General features: G+C 47.6%; 2 protein-coding genes across 6 annotated transcripts in view; one reads left to right on the top strand and one right to left on the bottom strand.

Moving 5' to 3' along the window:
- LOC106747384 (mucin-19-like) overlaps positions 1 to 17,033 on the bottom strand; it is a 65,439-nt gene that overhangs the window by 6,085 nt on the left and 42,321 nt on the right. For all 5 annotated transcript variants that reach the window (XM_014624857.1, XM_014624859.1, XM_014624862.1 and 2 more), the window contains 2 exons: positions 13,698 to 14,516; positions 48 to 319 (listed from right to left, as the gene is read on the bottom strand). In XM_014624857.1, coding sequence (XP_014480343.1) covers positions 48 to 319; positions 13,698 to 14,516 — 1,091 coding nt within the window. The remainder of the gene's footprint in view (positions 1 to 47; positions 320 to 13,697; positions 14,517 to 17,033) is intronic.
- Positions 10,715 to 17,033, top strand: part of LOC106747385 (trypsin-1-like) — a 23,872-nt gene continuing 17,553 nt past the window's right edge. The window contains exon 1 of the mRNA XM_014624863.1: positions 10,715 to 10,907. The gene's annotated coding sequence lies outside the window, so the exon portion shown is untranslated. The remainder of the gene's footprint in view (positions 10,908 to 17,033) is intronic.

The following is a 17,033-nucleotide window of genomic DNA, read 5'->3' as shown; positions in this document are numbered from 1 at the left end:
GATCGCGACGCGAGATAGTCGACGCGACAACAACGCTGGATACTCACATCGGTGTCAATAAGCTCAGACGGGGCCTCCTCCGTCCGTCTTTCGCATTTAATATCGTCCGCTTCTTCCAGAGACTGGACTTCCGAGTTATCCTTCACAACAAGCTCGGGATCCTCCCGTACGTTCTTCTCCTCGTCGCCCGGGGCTGCAGCGGCCGCCGTTACGGACTCCTCTTTGTTCGGATCGATACGGTAGTAATTCCACTCGTCCTCGGAATCCTCGCTGTCCGCTACATTATCCGCTTCGGGGATCAGTACATGCTGAAGAGGTTCTGGAAGAAGCGCGACAGAAGTTTTAGAGAGAGAGAGGGGGAGAGAGAGAGAGAGAGGAGAGACAGGGAGGGGAGGGGTGAATTCACTAACGCTACCACCATCTTCTCCTCTTCCACTTCTCCCGTAGTTTTCATCGGATGTGCAAAAGGATCGCACATTCGCTGACAAGCTAATATCGCTACTTGCACATCTCGCACCGTATTGGACAGGAAAAAAGGGGGCCGGGGCGGGAGATTTTCCGTTGCATCGCAGCAACGATCCGACGCAGTGAATGAAAAAATCCATCACACGTGTGCTCTTACGTGCGCGCGCGTGTGTGTGTGTGCGTCGAGTAAACGTGACGTTCTTTCTTCAATAATTTATTGACTTCCTCGAGTTCTCATACAGGTGCTCTCAGGTGCCATTCTATTACGAGGGGAGGGAAGGGAGAGGGTATACACCGACAGAGAGTATATACCGTCGAGAGTTACTCGTACGTGACACACGTTAAACATATAATATCGCAACTTGATTTCCATACTTTTCCTCAGTCCGTCGAGACGGATTCGGCCTCTCTTATCTTGTCTCGGCTGGAGCGGACTTCGCAAAGAAAAAAAAAAAACTCATCGTTTCCGGCGCACAAATCGCGAGAGAGCCCGGAAGCCTGCCGCCCGCTTATTACGCGGCGCGGTAAACGCGCGCTCGAGTTCCACTGCAATTCGAGCCCAATAACTCGTGAGAGAAGGAGCATTACGGTAATCCCCACGAACCGCACGCTTCCACTCGCCTCGTTAGCGTCAGCGGAGCTAACGTGTAATACGTACCTGCGGAGTACACACCTCAGTCCTAATGACCGTAGGAGTATCGAACGGAGGAGAGTCGCCGGCGATCAGTCAGCAGCAGCGGCGCGCGAGAGCTGGAGCTCGCGAGGAGGAGGACGCGTATCGAACGACAGCGGCGATAAGATACGCGCGTAGATACTCCGCGAGGTACGCAGTATACTCGAGCGACTCGGCGACACCCACCCACCCTCTGTCACGCGACCGGCACGGTCGTAAAACGGAACGACTCTTCGCGGAGCGATCGCCCTCCGGTGACTAAGAGGAACTACGCCCGCCAAGAGATGCATTATCGATCTAGTCCAGAGAGCACCCCTCCTCCCTGCCTTCCTCCCACTTCATCGCTTCTACACCGCCGCTGCCGCCACCCATCCACCCGACCGCCCACCTGTGCACCGTGTCGCGACAGGGGTAGGAGGAGGAGAGGAGAGTCACCCCCCGCGATTGGATGAAGGACCTCGGGAAAGCGTCGAACGATCGTCGTCGGCACGTCCGAACACCCGACGAGGGCGACTTCGACAATTCTTGACCTTCTCAACGGGCGATTTTCCGGCCGGGTTTCACGCGTTTGACGGGAGAGAAACGACTTCGGTCTCGAAGCGCCCTACCCTCGCTTTGACCTCGGGGATTTTAATGGGGGGACAACGGAATTAGCTCTCGACGAGGGCCCCTACACTCCTTCTTCTATTCCCGGCCGAGGGTGAGATTTTCCGCGACGCTGCTCCGTGTCGGATTTATTTACGGGCGGTTCGTTAATGAGCGATTAACTTTTCCGCTGGAAAAGTGTTCGATACAATTTTAAATTGCGTCACAGGCGAGAGACAGGCGATCCCGCCGGCGGAGCGACGAGAATCCCCGCGTCGAGAGCCGAGTCCGTCGCGTTCGCAGAATCAAATAAATCCCGAGTGTTTCATTAAATTCGCGAATTTATTCGGCCGTGTGATCGTTATAAGCCTCTGGCCGATATATTACAAATTCACGCCAGTATTGCGCACGTCGTACAAGTGATATTTTAATCCTGCGAGACGCGACAGGTGTAAATCGGAAAAACGGCAAGCCTGCACGCAGAAAAATACACATTTCATTCAAGTACTTTATAAGTTTATATATCCGCAAGTATATCCATAAGTTCATCGTAAGCTTCAAATTTATTCAAAATAAAGAGTGCATCTGAACTCTACCGACATTTACGGGACAAATTCTGCGTTGAAAAATGAATATTAAAAAAAGAAAAAAGAAAAGTTTTTATAAATATATGTCTGCAAAAACTTGATTATTGAGATATAGATTAGATGATCGTAAAACACGATTTAATGAATAAAATATATATTTTCTTAAACTGAAGTCGCGGTAATTACATCTCAAAAACAAAGTGTTCGAAGACATATATTTACTAAGATTTTTACTTATTTTTTTATATAAATCCTGCGAATTTGTCAGCGGAGTTCAGATACACCCTGTATATGTTCTGAATCCTAGTAAATTTAGTACTTCAATCAAGAATATTAATTAAATTAAAAGCACTAAAGTTGAAACCTCGGTTTACTTACTCTAATTAATTGATTAATCTAACTTTCTTTCCATAACAATATTCTTCGTTTGCAATATTCTTGAAAAGAGCATAAATTCTTCTTTCGAGTAAATGATAACAAGGCTTTTCCAATATTTGTGTGACGGGTGCGATTTAAGTACTATTATCAGAAAATATTCCTCGTTCGAGATAACCGTTACTTAGAAAGGAAAAGTAAACTAAGTATATTGCTTCTCCTCGCAGTACAATTAATATTTTTCTCCGTGTGTGGGAAGAATTCCCCCTTTCGAAGCTACACGCGTGAAATATATTTTCGTTATACCGCTCCGACGTGTCGGGACAAAGCGAGAGCATATTTAGACCGAGAAAAGGGGGAAATTATAAAAAGCTCCACTGAAAGGACAGACTTGCGACGATCACACCAGGCGAAACCTCCATCGGCGGTCCACCTGGCTGCAGGCCGGAAAAACCTACGTGAAAACTGGTTAAGGGAGGCCGGGGAAAAAAGCACGACCTACGCGGCGCGAGCGCTCGCTTAACCTGTTCTTAATTTCGTTTTAAGTTGCTTCGCCCACCAACGCAAACTCGTGCCAACCAAGTTCTCTCTCTCTCTCTCTCTCCCACGCGCTCTCTATCACGTGAAACGCGCTTCACATCCGTACGGATACGCGCAAGGCGCATAAAACGCCGCGGGTTCGATGCTATTGTATCCGACTTCGAAAAATGATATCCCGCAGCGCCGGAAACAGATATGTACATACGGGTGGAGCGAAAGGGAGGAGCGCGCGAAGATTCGCGTCGATAACGAATCGCAATCGCGCCGAGCACTACATCCTCCTCCACTTCGCGGACTCTCTTCATTCTTCCAAGTTTTTTTTTTCTTTGAAGGGGCGTGCACCTTTCGAAAACGAATGACCAGGAGGTCGATCGTGTATCTTCGGTGATTTTTCTCATATTTTCCCTCGCATTTTCATCTCATGCGAATAAATACACGCGATTGGCTACAGGTGAGGAAAGGATTTCTTCGAATTTAATAAATTCTATCGCATCGAAACAAACTTCATCATTGGCATGCTCCGAAATAGTGTTTCGATCAATAAGTACGATTGTCAGACCTCTCAACGAATGTGTATCTTTATCTAAAATAGAAAATTTGCTTGAAAGATAATTTTCTTATAAGGATAATTATTCGTTTGATTTTACATACTTATTGTAACCAAATAATATTTTAATCGGTTAAGAGATATTATTTCCAATAATAACATTTTTTCTGTTAAATAGTCGAGTTTTCTTGAATGAGACAATAAAATGTTTACTCAAACAAATAATATTTCGTATAGGTATATGTTGTTTCTATGAAACAAATTTCAGTGAAATAAATAGAAATACGAAATTTCAAGAACCCTTCTTTTTTTCTCTGTATAAGTGAGAATACGGTATCTCCGCGACACCGTGCTGTGTCATTGAAGAAGAAAGCGCATCGCGCGACCAACGCCCGACAACGCGATTCCAGGCTCGTCGCGGAACGACGGAGCGTGCCACCACCCGGAGATGGTGCGGGAGAGAGGGCGGAGGGAAAAAGCGCGAGCGTGTCATCCTCTTTTGCCGTCTCTCTTCGTTCTCTGTTTTTTTTTTCATTTTCACGAGAGCGCCGCGGTCGACGCGCGACGTATGTATCGGTCGTGAGAGAGCACGCCGAGTAAGAGGGAGAGTTAATTTTAAACCGACGTCAGGAGGACCGACGAAAGTGCGCGAATGAGAAAGAGAGCGAGGGGACAAATGGAGGGAGAGAGAGAGAGAGAGAGAGTAAGAGAGCCCCCAGGTTCTCCCGGTTATATCCTGGGACATAAAAGAGATTCGGTCCGTCAAGACGGTATGCGCCCAAAAAGTACGAGTACGTGCGCACGAGAGTACTCGGGGAGATATTCGCGGATCGGTTATTATAGATCCAACAACGCCATTTGGGAAAGTTATGCGGCGACGCGACGCTTCGCAAAGGATCAATTTCGAGGCATAACACGAAAATATGATGAAACATACGTGTGAAGAAATATCACGTGATATACATGAGTATAATGTAATGTACGTTAAAATATGTAAGGACACGTAAGAAATATCACGGGAAAAATCTGGAAAAAATGGTCGCTCTGTACAGATAAAAAAAAAAAGAAGTTTCTTTGGATTTAATATACGTGTTTGTTTTGCTTGGGTTTGTTTAATATAAACAACATAATTGAATAGAAAAATATAATTTTGTTTGAATAAATACAAACATAATTTAATATCCAATATCGTTTTGTTTGATGATTTTGTTGTTTCACTAAAATAAACCATGTTGTTTAACAGAGAGAAAAAAAAACAGTATTATTTTGTGGAAATATTTGGTTTCTAGTTATAAAAAAAAATCTTGTATATTATTGTTTCAACTTTTAATGAAACAAAAAAAAAAAACGCTCTAATATTTCTCTAGCATAATGTTACTCCTTTCAAATAATTATTTGTGACAACTATTGTAATGCTTGAATGTGATATGTTATTTGACGTAAAAAATATATCATAGAAACCAGTTCTGTTTGTTGAATCGAACATTCGTTTTTTCGCTCCACTGCAAAAGACAGATTTGTTTCAATTGACGAAAGGAAATTTCACCAAAAATCCGGAAGAAATCTTTTCCCCTGCGTGGTAACCGTATTTGCAGATTTCCCATCGGAAATGATCACCGGAGGAAAGAGACGTTGAAAATTGACGACAAGCAGTGAGAATTGAATCGCATCGATGCGTCTCGCGTTGTTCACGCCCTTTCAAAGGATTAATAATCTCTTTGATCGCCGGTGTCTAACACCGTCTGGCCGCGGACAAACTGCGAAACGATCGCTTGTAATGAGCCGGTGATTTACATGCGAAAACGGCGCGGCGGTGTACTCGTTTTCACGCCCGAGAACCAGACGCAACCTAAAAAGGAACTCGTCGCGCGGAGTGGCCGAGCCGCGCGAATGAAACAGGAGCGCATAATTGAAACGGGATATCGCGGTTCAATCGGCGGTTTCGTTGAATCGACCGTTTCATTTTCCACACATTCCATTCTTTCAAATGCGAGGAGTTTCCTCGCCCGACACGGCGGCCTTCGATCGTTCAAAATTCCGGTGCCGAGTTCACACCTTTGCACTCTGCCTTTGGGGCTGCGCCGAGAGGATTAACCTTGGGCTTCGCGCGTGGACACGGAAGAGACGAGGGAGTTTCTATTTTAAGTCGCGAAAAGGCACTCTCGCGCAAGTCGCAGTCGTGGCTCCGCGAATTACCGGGAGGGATAGCCGCGAAAACGAGCGAAACACGATGAAGAAACGAAGAGAAAGAGAGACAGAGGAGTAAAGCCCGACGTTGGGGAGAAAAAGAAAAGCCGGTGAGCGACTCTCATAATTATTCCCTCGTAATAAACGACGGGTTCAACTTAGCCCGAGCGACGAAGTGCGCGCCGTATGCTGGCGAATACGCACTTTCGATCCCCGTTCGTTCGCCTCGGCAACAGAGGACCACGTCGTTCGTTACGTAAATAGTTATCTAAGTAATGACGGGCGTTTATTTAAGAACAAACGGCGCATATATACGGGTACGCAAGCACAACTTTGCATTTCTTTTATCGCGCCTCTCCTCTCTTTCTCTCTCTCCCTTCTCCCCGAGTCGAAACTCGCGCTTGATTTTCCGCGGCCGTTTATTTTGTAACTTTTAACGACAGTGTCGTTGTCGATTATCGTCGCGCAGGTGTAACGCATCGACAACGTAACAATAACAACGCTGCCGAGTCAAAAGTTTCGAGAACAGAGCGACCGTCGTCTGTCACTTTGCGCGAGTGAGAAATGAGAGCGACGTTTTATACGCCTCGACGGAGAAGAGGAAAACGGAACTGCACCCCGAGAGAAGAAGAGAACGCGGACCTTAAATCTGCGGCGCATAAACTGCACAGGATATGGCGGGTAGATAGCGCACGGCTAAACCATCATCGTCGTCGTGGTAATTGCTAGTGCGCAAAAACGCGCGTTATCTGTGTCGACGTTATTACCGAGGCAGCAGCAGCATCCGCCGATGATTCGGTAATCCTTTTTTGGAGCGTAGTTTTCGCGCCGCGCTGGTATAATCTCTCCCTTTTTCTCCATCTCTCTTTCTTTCATGTGACCGCTTATTAACCTCGAAAAGCACGCCGGTAAGGTAAAAGTACCAGTACTTAACTCCGAATATTCTTGCTTTGATCTTTAAGCGTCAATATTTAAATTTTCAATACGAAATTTTATATATATATATATATATATTGAATATAAGGATATATTCAACGTTGAAAGTTTAAATATGTTATATAAAAATTATCTATCACGATTTAAGATTACTTACTTATATAAGAATATCTATCTATCATTGATATAAGACTAATTTTCTCCCGCACATGGGAAAAATTAGTCTTGAATCAACGATATACATTCTTATATAAGAAAGAATATTATATATATATGCTTGTGAGAATAAGAAAGAATATCATACGTATCATAATTTTTTTAGATCTTTAGTCTTAATTTAATTGAATTTGTATTGATGCAAGTATGATTTGCACTCAATTCAAGACTAAACATGTAAGAATATTATAACATTCTTTTGTTCGTGAGAATACCTATCATTGATTTAAAACTATTTGTTCCCTGTGTATTTAAGGCTCCTGGACACTCACCGTGGCTATCCTTCTTTGATAGTAAAATTAACGTGACAGAAATCACGAGAACAGATAGATTAAAAACGCAAATTGCATGTTACACTAATTTACGGCTATTTATTAATTGTTCAAATTAAGGGAAAGCGTCCTTAAATGATTTTTACAAGTGTGCTGAATCGATCACGATTATTATGTCATGTGTATATTCTTTTATTTACATATGTACTGTCACATAAATTAGCATGATTTTCCTCGCTTCTGACGTCACCAAAGGACAACCACAGCGCGTATTCCGGAGTCTTAAAGACCAAAACAATAGAAACGTCCAGAATTAAATACTTGTCCAGGCATTTGCATTTTTACGTTAACCCGCAAGACTTTTCAGGAATACACAACTGCTATTTATAACCGAGATTCTCGAATGTTATTTAAACTATTTTGTTAAATCCAAGAGTAAGCGACGGAGGTAAGTTACTGAAAACGTCAGCGTCACGGATAGAAACAAAACAGAGAAACACTCGTCGTTGTTCATGCGTACGTGGGGGTCGGGTTGACCCTCACGCGTCCAATTACGAGCGTCAATTATCTCTCACTCGGAACTTACGAGACGCGTCGATTTCAGTTTCCCGCCTACGAAAATATCGGCATGACGATCGAGTTCCCGTTTGCGTTTCGTGTCCAATCCCGCGCGTGAAAATTCGCGGACACCGTTGCGACGTGCTCGCGCGACAGACATTCATTCGCGACCCTCGGAGTGCCATGAAGAGGAAAATCGCAGAGGCAGCTAAGCAGATTAAGCGTGCCGTCACAGAGAAACCTCAGAACTCTTCGGAGGAACAGCGCCAACTTACAGAGCACTTGTCAGATTTCGAGGGTAAGACCGAGCCGAGCGGACTCGCGAGGCGGAACGGAGAGAGAATTTCGAGTACGGTTAGAGCGTGCGTGAGAAACGGACAGAACCGACGGAAGAACCTCCAACGATTCGACCGGTTGCGTCATCGCTGTCGTGTTCCGTCAGTGATAATTCGCTGGGATCAGCGTAAGACCACTCTCTCTCTCTCTCTCTGCGGCATTCCCGACGCGACGATGGAGATCCAATTACCTCGGTGTCGCGCGTCGACAACATCGAGGAGGACCGCCATCGGCACCTTCACTCGTCGGGACGCGAAACGGATCACCACGTTACTTTCGAGTCTATAAATACGAACGTGGGGACAACACACACGCGACGCAGGAAGGGGGGCACACGCGATCGGCGGATTAATTGCATCATGAGAGAAAGAGAGACGGAGATTCCCCTCGGGGCGTGCGAGGGAATCTTCGCGAAAAGCCGCCTCTCCCCCTCGCGACCTATATAAATTTCCAATTAACTCGCTCGGTTATCGCCGGGCCTCGCGCGATTTTACGCGTCGCGGCGCGCCTTATTGAAAGCAGCTCGTGGATTGCAATTGCCTTATCGGCGGCCAATACTGACAGCTCGGTTCTTTCTTCTATCTCTTTCTCTCTCTCTCTTGCGCTCACTCTTGGACATTCCCGTTATATCGCACGCGTGCTTGAACGTAGCTTGAACCGAGATCATTAGAATTGCAATGCGTTAAAAATATTCGTCGCGAAATATTCGCGACTGCGAATTTTTCGCATCGCGATACCGCGGTTCGACGAATTTTCTCGATTCTTCTCTCTCTCTCTCTCTCTCTCTCTCTCTCTCTCTCTCGCAAAGTTCTCTTATGGGGCACCGGTGAAAGCGGAATTTTTGGGATCCGCTGAGACCGGTCGTGAATCTCGGCGAGCCGAAATTTTCGTAAGATTCGTCTCGGCAGCGAACTGTCTCCCCGTTTGGAATTTTCTCGCATCTTTCGCAACGAGTCGGGGGAATCTCAAGTAAATGTACACACTGAACGGACGAATAAAGCACCAACAGCAAGCGCGAATTCTCGGTCGGTAAAATTTCGAAGATGTAGGCGAGGAGTCGGGGCGGGGGATGTTTCTTCAGGCCAATTTGTTCTCGCAAGATGGGCTCGCCGAAGCAAATTCGTGCGCGAATAGATGCGAATATACACACACTCGTATCGCACATTCGTTTGTTCAGTGTATACCCAGCTTTGGAGAAACCTTCCTCGCGCATACGAGATCAACGAGCCGGGATTCAAGGCTCGTTGATACTCCCCCCCCCCCCCNCCCCCTCCTTCCGACCCCAGTTCCGGCGCGAGTTCGGAATTCGCCGTTGCTTCGGCGGCGCGACGATGAGTCTCCGCGTTTAGTCACGACTATTGCCGCGGCGATTGCGAGAACTGGCGTAAGATCTATTTTCGCGTATTTACAGCGACGAGAGAACCGAGCTCGGCGGAGGTGCGGTCCTCCCGCGACTTACTCGCGAGAGGAAACGGTGCGAGGGTGTACGCACGACGACGGGAGGGTCTTCTCTTTGGATCACGTTGCAATTGACCGTCCATCAATCACCGGCCGTGATTTGGCGATTTTTTCTAGTGTCGGCCAATGTCGATGCGGCCTGTGGTCAATAAATGTAGCCAATCAACGCCCACCCTACGACGACAACGCGATTGACACGAGAGCGCGAGGCGACCTCGATTTTTGGACGAGGACGACGACTACGGCGACGCGCTGTCCACGAGGACGCAGCAAACGACACACAGCGGTTTCACAACACGGTATTTTCGTACACGCTTCGTATGATGCGAAGCGAACTGTCTCTTCTGCCCCCCCCCCCCCCCCCCNCCCGCCTCTCCTTGTCTCTCTTTGTCTCTCCTCTTTTTCTCCTGTTCGCAGAAAAGACACATGACAAACTCGGAGAGAAGAAAGAGAGCACACGAGAAAGAGCGAAAACGCCAATGTATCGCACTCGATTCGACTTTTGACGCATTTTTCTAGAAAGGAACGACGGAGAAAGGGAGGAGGGAGAGAATCGACGTAGGAACAAGCGAATGTACGAGCGAGAAAACGAAAGAGAGAGAGAGAGAGAGAGAGAGAAGCACGGGGGAGGGGCCCGGTTCGAAACAGGTATAAACTCGGCGGAGCTCTCACTTCCGGGCCACGGATTCTATGTCTATTCCCAACGACGGGAAGCGCTACCATCGCGCTACGCAGAACGTATTTTCATCGCGAGCACGCTGGGAATTCCGAGGGCTGAGAGGATTCCGGTGTCGTCGCCGGCCGGCTCGGCCACCTTCGCGAGCGTCGTCGGTTACTTCGCCGCGCGTCTGCGACCGAAACGGAGGCGTCGCGGCGTCCGTTCCAAATTTAAATTCACGTTTCGGCCTCGGCGTTCCCGGTGGAACGATGGAGGCCGTGCGTGCGCGCGCGCGCGCGTGGCTATTCAACGTACCTCCGAGAACGTCCCTCGCACCCGGTCAGCGGATGCCCCGCAGTCGGAGACGCGGCGATAACGGTCTCACCAGGAAGCAGCGTGTGTATATCCAACTGAGGGATCCCGGCGTATTTCGTGCACTGGGGCTGGTGCGTCGCGGCGGAACACTCGCAGAAGCTCGGAAAGGAGAACGCGCACTCACAACCGTACGAGGCTCGTAAGGAACTGCCGGCGAGAGCCCCTTCTATCGCGACCGCGACAATTGGCGGCACGCCGGCCGATTGGCCGCCGCCGGCCTCGGCCGCGACCAATCGCGGGCGTGCTGCGCGAGCTTGCGCCGCGGCGCGCCAGATTCGAACGTAACGGTATCGGGCGTCGCCGAGAGATATGCTCGAAGGTATCTTGCTAAATATTCAAGCTGCCGGTGACGACGGTACTCGAGGGTTCCCGGAGATTCGTGTGAAAAATGCAAAAAGTCAGGTCGACTCGGTGGGCTATCAGTTTCTCGTCGAGTTTATTAATTAGCCATATAGTTCAGCGAGAAGGATCCAACCCGCAAGTATATTCGAGAAAGATGTAAATGATAATTTGATATACGATTTAAATAAACGGTATAAATAGCGCTGAGGTCCTTCACAGTCGTCCGAGAAATCGAAGATGGCACATTTCATTCTCCTTAAGGGTATTCATTGACAAGCTTAACACTTGAGAAATAGGTAAAGAAAGGCGTAATTGGTAAAAAAAAATAGTACTAGTAGAAGATGAAAACTATTTCTAATTAATTTTACGCGTCCATAAAGCTCAGGCCTTTTTGTTTTATGTAGGAAGACATATAGACTGCTTATTGATGAAAGAATCTCAAAAATCATAATTTGCGGATTGAATCCTTCCGGCATGACTATAATCAATTACGGCTGCACGTATCGTCAAACGTCGCCGACATGGCACACGATAATACGGTATATATTTAGTGAAAAGGGGAAGGAAATTCGCTTGTGGATGAGACGGAGAGAAGTAAGCGGAAGCGAAAGAAGAGAGTAAAGCGCAAGATAGGGTATGGATGTACACTAGACGACGCAAGAAAATATTTCTGCCCTGTCAGATATAAATCAACGTTATCCGTTGTATCCGTATTTGTCAATTATTTTTTGTCCCAAAGATAATGGTCGACGTAAACACTGATTCACCGTCTATCATGTGACGCGTCTCGACGTAAGATTGAAGAGCAATTGAGATTTTTTTTCCTTGTCAGGTACAATTTAAAACGTATATGAACATAAAACTTCTCGAAACTTTTATCTCATGAATCGAATTTACCTTCGGAATAGTGGAATTGAAACGTGGATTGGAACGATTTCTCAATACCAACGGAAATTTGCCGCATCTGGAACAGTCCTTCACAAGCTTTAATCTTTGACGTGTAGAATGCATCGAATGCATCGGCCGTTAATTACCGCTCGGGCGGCTTATCTACTATCTTTCTCATAAACAAACCTCATTCTCACAGAAACATCTAGACACAATGAGGCTTGTAAAAATCGCGGTATCTGCGAAAGATTTACGGGACGCCTAGTTTACAACTGGCTCCCGTGGCTATCCTACATTCAGCGTTTCCGCTTATCGAGAAAGCGCACGGCGGATTTATCGAACAAGTGCGACTTTTTATTACCCTTACCGCGTTGAAATTCCCGTTTTTGTACCGCCGCTGTGCAAAATGCGGGTTGAATAGAATCAATTTCAGTAGTCGATTAGACGAGACCAACTGTTCTCCTCGTACGGTATTTTCGCTGACATACTCGGCTGCTTCTGCACGATTCTATTTTTAATCGTTGTGCGCGCGTGTTAGGCAAGGTGTACAAATCGCAAGCGTTTTTCTCAGACCGCGTTCGCAGTCTAGTTGCTTCTACAGAGAGCGTAATAAGAAAGACGTGGCGTTGTGCGATCGGCACTGGCTCTAAAGTTGCCATTAATCTAGGTCTATGAAAGAAAGAAAAAAAAAGTTACATACGATAAAACGTAGGTTTGTCGATGCTTACGACACACGTGTGAAAGAGGGTGAAAGAGGGAAAGGATGCGATAAAGCACACACGATATATGCTACTCTCGGAGAGAGAGAGAAAGAGAGAAAGAGAGATAATAGCTTCGCTTGTGACTCCAAGCTCTATCGAGATAAGATATATCCTACACTGTGAGTGCAATCTTGCTGACAAGTCGATAAGAGACACGACGTCCGTGTTTCAAACGGGACACGGAGAACGGAAGTAAGCGAGGGTGAGATCTCACGCAAGCACAAAAAATACGTCGGAAGGGGGGAGGGTGGTAGAATGCACCATTATCCCTCAATGACGGGCGAATAAATTCGCGCGATAATGCGCGCGTTTGAACCTGTATCTCCGCTTCGCTTCCGATTCGACGACATTCGTACGTGGGAGAAACGCCGAGCGGAAAGCTGACCGCCGTCTCGAGACAGCGGAGGGACTCACAATGAACTCGCCACACTCCGTATTCTCGGAGCGCGCGATATTGTTACAACGTTGTCCTCTCTTTCTTCCGTTCTCTCTTTCTCTCTCCGCACGCCCTACACGACAAAGACTACATTTCGTTATCTCCCTCTCTCGCCACGTTCTTTCAGTAAGGCGTAAGGTACCCCCGCGTGCCTCCCCCGTCTCGCATAATGACTAGACGCACTATCTCGTCGTTGATGTCGCGTATCTGGCGGCGAGACTACGGAGCTTTACATTGTGTCGTCTCGCCGGCTGTGACCCATCGTCGTTCCGTCCGTCGAACTCGTCCGGGGCGATCCTCCTCGGCACGACACCTCGGCCGAGCAGATACACAGCGGGGAGGGACGCCGCTCACTTCCGGCGCAGCCCGAGGACGTGAGCGCCGAACGAGTTCGAGATGTAGTTCGCCAACGACACGAACAGACTGCTCACCGCGTGATAAGCGTAACCGTAGACCAGCGCGACGCACAAGCGAGTCCTTACGGACGACAGGTTGCACTTACTAGCAGCTCGCGGTGGCGAGGGTGGCGACTCGTCGTCGTCGTCGACGACGTCGGGTACGTCGGGCTGGGCGACGCGCGCGTCGCTATCTACGACGCCGCGTGGCGGCTGCGACACGTCGTCGTCTTTGTTGTCGCGCGGCACGTCGTCGTCCGCGCCGTAAACGTCCTCATCACTCTGTCCTCGGATACGATTGTCCATCACGTCGACTTCGTCGTACGTCTGCCGGCGGACGTTCGCGTTGTCACGGTTAAGATCGTCGTCCTCGTCGTCATCGTCGTCGTCGTCGTCGTCGTCCTCGACGTTGTTGTCACCCTCGCTTGTTATCCGCCGTGGCTTCTCGTCGTCGGGGAAGAGCTCGCGCGACAGCCGGTCGCGAACGTCGGGCGCGTCGTCGACGGCGTCGACGTCCGTTTCCGGCCCTAAGTCGCCGTAATCGTAGTCGTCGTTACCGTCCACGTCCTCCACGTGCTTCCCGTTGCTGGAGCCCGTGGCGTAGATCAGCCGGCGATTGTCGTCGAGCTCGAGAGCGTCGGTGCCGTTCTCGTGCTGCAGATCGGCGTCGAGCTTCTGCTGCTGCTTGACGAAGGCAGCGTTCACGTCGAACTGGCCGTTGACGTTCGACAGGAACGGATTGTTCGGGTCCATGTTGTTCAGTAGACCATTCGGCACCGGATACGACAGTAGCGGATGCGCGTTCAGGGGTCGCGACGCGATCTCGGTCGGCGGCGTCAGGAACACCACGATCACGGTGATGTTGTCGAGCGAGCCCGCCCGCTTAGCGCACTGCAGCAGAGTCTGTTGCACGTACTTGAGATCGTCTGCAAGAAAAATGGGGAATATCTCAGGTAAGATTCCTCGACGGTGATTTACAGCTGATTGTGATCGTTCGTACATCATTTCAACCGAGAATCGGACTTTTGCCGCCCCGTTTTAGACCCTTAATTCTACTACTCGGTAGGGACCAAGATAGCAAAATAGGTCCGATTCTAATGATATCATTTATTACTCCTACTTTGACCATGATAATATCTGAAGCTTTCGTTTTGGCTGCTTTCGGCGGCGAAATCACTTATTTTGAATACTCCTGTGAATTTAAGAATCGAAATATAGAGGGTATTTATAATTTCAAGGTAGAATCAAAGTTAAATCTGTACACAGAGAAAAGGATTTCCTTGGATTTAATATATATTACGCGTTTGTTTAATGTAAACAACATAATTTAATATCAAATATCATTCTGTTTGGATGAAAACGTTGCCTCATCAGAATAAAACCATGTTGTTCGACAGAGAAAACAATATTACTTAAAGGAGATAATTCTTGATTTTCAATCAAAGAGAAATTTCGTTATATATTAAATATCGTTCCACTGAAACAAAGCAGTTCCTTAATATTTTCCTAACACAGTGTTACTTTTTTTAAATAATTTGTTACTTGTGAAAACCACGTTGCAACGTGTTTGGATGAAAATATAAAAACAATGTGTTATTTGACGTAAAAAGAAAGAGATATATTTATTGTCTGAGAAACCAATCTTGTTTGTTGAGTCAAACATTCGTTTGTTTGCTCCACTCCAAACGACAAATTTGTTTCAATTGAAGAAATTTTATGAAATTCAAACAAACCTTCTTCTCTGCGTAGAATTAAAGGTTCAAGAGATAAATTAACAAATATAGTATCATCGAAATAGGTGTTTACTAATCTATAGGTCGTTCAAATAGACTCGCGAATTATCATCAGGAGCGTCAAAGTAGTATCAAAATTTCGACCGGGGATCTCGAGCGTGTAAACTCCAAGTTACGCGCACTTTCCCGTCCCATTAGATCCCCTCCATTATTAAAGAATCGAACAATGTTGTCATTGTTATCTTGTATCTTCTGCCAGCGAGATACAAAAGCAACGAAATGATCCCTCTCGTCGCATTTCAATACATAGAGCAAATATCCAACGTCCTTTCAACATCGTTTTCCACTCAAAGCGATAAGTTTCTCCGATAAACGACGCGATCAGCCAAGTATATCCGGAATCAAAGCTCGGTGGAAAAAGCGCTTTACCCCCCTTGGCGGCGGGTCAAGTACGAGGTCACTGGGGGAACCCAGTGCTGACGGGGAAAAAGCAACGCGAACGCGGTATTGTCGGCGCGCGAACGGAGACGTCAGAGACGCCGTCCGCACGGGGAAAAAAGCCGACACACACGCGGAAGAGAGGAGCGAAGATACAGTACGAGTATTTTTCAATGAATTCGCTGTTCCGTAGTCAATTAGCTTATCGGCGTGAGTCATCGTAATAAAAGTGCAGCTAAGCTTTACAGCCGGCGGAGTCAATGGCTCGTGAATAAAGTACGCTCGAGGATCATCACGCGATCGCGCTCAAGAGGCACGTAACGTCGCTCCTATCAGAAATATTGTTTCCTATAAAACGCAAACTTATAACTGTATATAAGCCGCGCGCCGGCTGTGTAAATGTGCGCGCTCGTCGCGACGGAGAATCGTCCTTGCTTTACTGCTTTACTCTCTACAGCACAACTCGACCACTTCGTTCGTATTAATTTCAGATATCTTCGTCCGGCCGATCGAGAAGAAATAATGCAGATGTCTCTCTGGTACACGAAATAATATCTCGCTATGATATTCGGGGAGATTAATCGAAACGAAGCCCTTAGTGAAGCAAGAAACGATTTCCGCTCGTCGAACGCCAATTTTCACTCTAATTTTAGCCGAACGTCCGGATCGATCTCGCGGGATATCGATTCAAGTAGATACGCTGGTAGTCGCGATCTCGAAACACTTTCCAAACGTTAATCATTCATCGTTGTCACACGCGAAATCCGCGTTTCCCGCGCAACGTCGCGCGATTTTTTTTCTTTCTTCTGCTCTCCTCGAGGGGGAAACTTTCAGGAATCGCGCTGTTTTGCGCAGTATCGCGTGCACGGTCTAGCCCGCGCCTAGAAATTTCACGTCGGACGTCGAAAGCTCGACGAATTAGTGAAAGTAGTTGACGCGCCGCCGGCTCTCCTTGCACCCGCGAGAAATATCGTGCGGCCCTGGCAGAAAGTACGTTGACCTACGCGCTACACCGCCTATCGACGCCTGCGTAGAGTCCTCTCTCATCCCTCTCTCTTTCTCTCTCTTTCCTTCGTCCTCCACCGTTCGTTCTCTCTCCCTCTCTCTTTCTTTCTCTCGCGCCGTTTCCTTTCTCCCTTTGCCTACCTCGTCGCGCTCACCTCTCTCTCTCGTCGTCTTCTCTTTCATTCTCTCGCATTCACGCTCTAGTGACTTTATTATAATACCGCAAAAGCGTTCGTTCGTCATCCGGAGAGGAGTTGCGACGGGGGG

This window comes from Dinoponera quadriceps, unplaced genomic scaffold, assembly GCF_001313825.1.
Source record: "Dinoponera quadriceps isolate SergipeBrazil2010 unplaced genomic scaffold, ASM131382v1 scaffold2412, whole genome shotgun sequence".
NCBI lineage: Eukaryota > Metazoa > Arthropoda > Insecta > Hymenoptera > Formicidae > Dinoponera > Dinoponera quadriceps.
The sequence above is the reverse complement of the archived record's forward strand: the minus strand, read 5'-3'. Positions and strand labels throughout refer to the sequence as shown.